The sequence below is a fragment of the Vigna unguiculata genome, chromosome 3 (assembly GCF_004118075.2).
Source record: "Vigna unguiculata cultivar IT97K-499-35 chromosome 3, ASM411807v1, whole genome shotgun sequence".
Classification (NCBI taxonomy): Eukaryota; Viridiplantae; Streptophyta; class Magnoliopsida; order Fabales; family Fabaceae; genus Vigna; species Vigna unguiculata.
In genome coordinates, this window is record NC_040281.1 from 53071666 (window position 1) to 53074391 (window position 2726).

At 41.0% G+C, this 2726-nt stretch overlaps 1 protein-coding gene across 1 annotated transcript; it reads right to left on the minus strand.

The window, feature by feature from the left end:
* Window positions 1-636: 636 nt before the first annotated feature.
* Window positions 637-2487, minus strand: LOC114178087 (homeobox-leucine zipper protein HAT5-like). The gene is made up of 3 exons (XM_028063787.1): window positions 2023-2487; window positions 1535-1926; window positions 637-1359 (listed from the first exon to the last, which is right to left on the minus strand). Exons 1-3 carry the CDS (start codon window positions 2138-2140, stop codon window positions 895-897), a joined length of 975 nt encoding a protein of 324 aa, XP_027919588.1. The 5' UTR covers window positions 2141-2487; the 3' UTR covers window positions 637-894.
* Between the last annotated feature and the right edge of the window lie 239 nt (window positions 2488-2726).

Here is a 2726-nt window from a genome sequence, read left to right on the forward strand (position 1 = left end):
CCGGTGAAAAAACACCCAGAGATAAAATAAAATAAAATAAAATTTATTTTCAATATTTTATTCCATGCTCTTCAATTCTTTGTCATCCTCTTTACCTACCAACTTTAATTTTCCTCCACTCCATCTTTACGATCATCCAAAGAAATGCTCATATAATAAGAAGGAAGAAAAAAAGAAAAAGATGTTACTGAAAAAAAAATTATTAATTTCTCCGAGTACGTACAAAATTCTCCCCAAAAGGAATAAATTATAAAAATGTTGTGTTCTCTTTGTATTAAAGAAAAGAAAGGAAAAAAAAATACACCCCCTTTGCCTTGAAGAAAAATGTTCCAAGATGCCAAGGTTCTCACAGATATTCTCGAGTAAGAGCACATAAAGAAGAGAAGTCGGTGATCCTGGTTGAATGGATAGCCATACATTTTTGGCCAAGTCGTAACGAAAGTGACACTCCTTCTTTCACAAAGCTTAAATGCTCTGAACTTGGAAACAATTTCAAGTGCAGGCAAGTCAACTTGGACATGCAGGGTTCCTTACCAGTCCAAACAACAGGGACCCAGAACTCCACAACACAATCATCAACAATCATACTCACACTCCTAAATCTTCCTTCCTTGCCTCACTATCTTTTTCCATTTCTTCAGCTTTCCAATTTAAATTTCTTCATTAAACTAAATCCACAATTACATTCTTAACGGGAACGCATTATTTAATTACATTGGAACCAACACTTTCATTACAAGTAGCAAAATGCGGCAAAAACCACCATCTCTATTGTCCTAATAAAGCTATAGTGATTCATCTGACTTATTGCCCATTTATAATGTCTCCACTAAAAAAGTGCAAATACTAAATAAACGCTACACACAGCACAGACACAGATACATGGTAGCAAACTTAGTACTCCCAGTTCCAAAGAGCGTGATCTTCCTCCGAGAATCCAAAATTACAAGAACTTTCCGTTGGGTCGGAGTAATCCGCATCTTCGAGTTTGGGAAAGAGGTAGGAAGGGTACAGACTCTTGCTGAGGTTGTCTTCTTCGTCTTGTGACATGTCCGATTGATCAGGCTCAAACACATAAGAAGAATCACCATGCTCTAGCACCGCTGAGTGAACTCCATCCGTGTAATGCGGGCTATCCGAGTCCAAAATGTCACTCCTGGCTGAGCTGATATCTTCCTGCTTGCAACCCCCAACAACACAAGACACTTTGGATCCTTCACCTTCCGAAACTGATTCAAGTACGGGCCTTTGGGGTGCTTCCTGATCCTGTTCCTGCAACCTCTTTGCTCCACTTTCGGCCTGCTTCAACTGCCCCTCTTCTTTCTCTCTTGCAAGCACCTTCTCACTCAGGTGCGCCACCTGATTTAACCAAAACATGAATAACCCAACATTATAATTCATGGATAACTTATATATGCTGTTTCTTAAGTCTTGTTAGCTCTGTTAAACATCTGTTGTTAAGATCAAACTTCAATTTTGATAGAAAAATAGTCATTTTTGGATCTAAATTGAGTTATGTTATCGATTTGATTACCTCAGATTTCAACTTGTCTTTCTCCTTGAGGAGGTTTTCGTAGTTGGCCTTGAGACTCTCATAGCTCTCATGCAGAATCTCGTAGTCCTTCTCGAGCTGTTTGGTCTTCCAGCGAGCACGACGGTTCTGGAACCAAATAGCGACTTGTCGTGGCTGCAGACCGAGGTCTTTGGCTAACTTGGTTTTTCTCTCGGGTTCAAGTTTGTTCTCTTCCTCGAAGCTCTTCTCGAGAAACTGAACCTGGTTGGCAGAGAGACGGCGCTTCTTCTCAGGCTGATGAAAGTACTCGTCCATGCACTCATCTCCATTCTCGTCTATGTCAAACGCGCGGAAGAAGGAGCCGTTACACCCCTTTCCTCCTTCTCCTTCGAAGCTCATCATGGATCTCGAACCTGAATCAAATAGCAAAAAAGGTCAAACACGGTTAAAGCGTGATGAGTGGTGAAAATTAAGGAGGGGAGGGTAAGAAAGAAATAATTATGACTGACCAAGAAAAGGAGCGGTGGAAGAAGAGAGGAAGAGAGAATCGAGAGGTTGGGAAGTGGGAGGAGGTGTTTGGTTGCGAAGAAAGGCAGTGATGTCGGAAAAAGCCCTTCCAGCCGCCATGTGAGTAAGCGTTGGTAAGTCCAACGAAGTTGGATCTCAAGGTGCCATGAAAGAAGGTGAGTAAGGGAGTTATAAATAATTGAGGTGAGGATCTAAGACTTATGGCGGAAGAAGCTGGTGATGATGATTTCGGTGATGTGCGAGGTGTGGGAACAGCGGCAGGGCATACCCATCACTCAGAACACCAACAACGACGAGAGAGACCCAATTCCAACACCAGAGCCAAGACAGAATCCTGAACACGGAGAGAGAGAAAGAGAGACAAACACAGAGAGAGAGAGAGAGACAGAAGCGGTGGCTATGTTTGTTTTCCCTTGGCGTTTTTGAGAAGAGAAGAGTGTGGCTTTGGTTTATAACAAGAGCCTTCCATGGAAAGAGAGTGTGGACTTACTATCATACCCTTTCACTAACTCACTGCAACGCTTTTCTCAATGGATCTTAAAAATATTAATTATTTTTAATTTAAATAATATATGTTCAAACTACAAATTTAAGTTCTGAAAAATTTTAAAAATTAATTAAAGATGGTATTAATGGTTTTTCCTACCAAACCTTTGCTTCTGATATTTGTCTCCCCTCTGGATGG

Bases quoted from the DNA above. Each gene is read 5' to 3' on its own strand.
- LOC114178087 (XM_028063787.1), bottom strand. From the start codon at position 2,140: ATGGCGGCTGGAAGGGCTTTTTCCGACATCACTGCCTTTCTTCGCAAC. The intron at 1,927-2,022 runs GTCAGTCATAAT...TATTTGATTCAG, and splicing joins TTCCACCGCTCCTTTTCTTG to GTTCGAGATCCATGATGAGC. The intron at 1,360-1,534 runs GTAATCAAATCG...TGGTTAAATCAG, and splicing joins AAGACAAGTTGAAATCTGAG to GTGGCGCACCTGAGTGAGAA.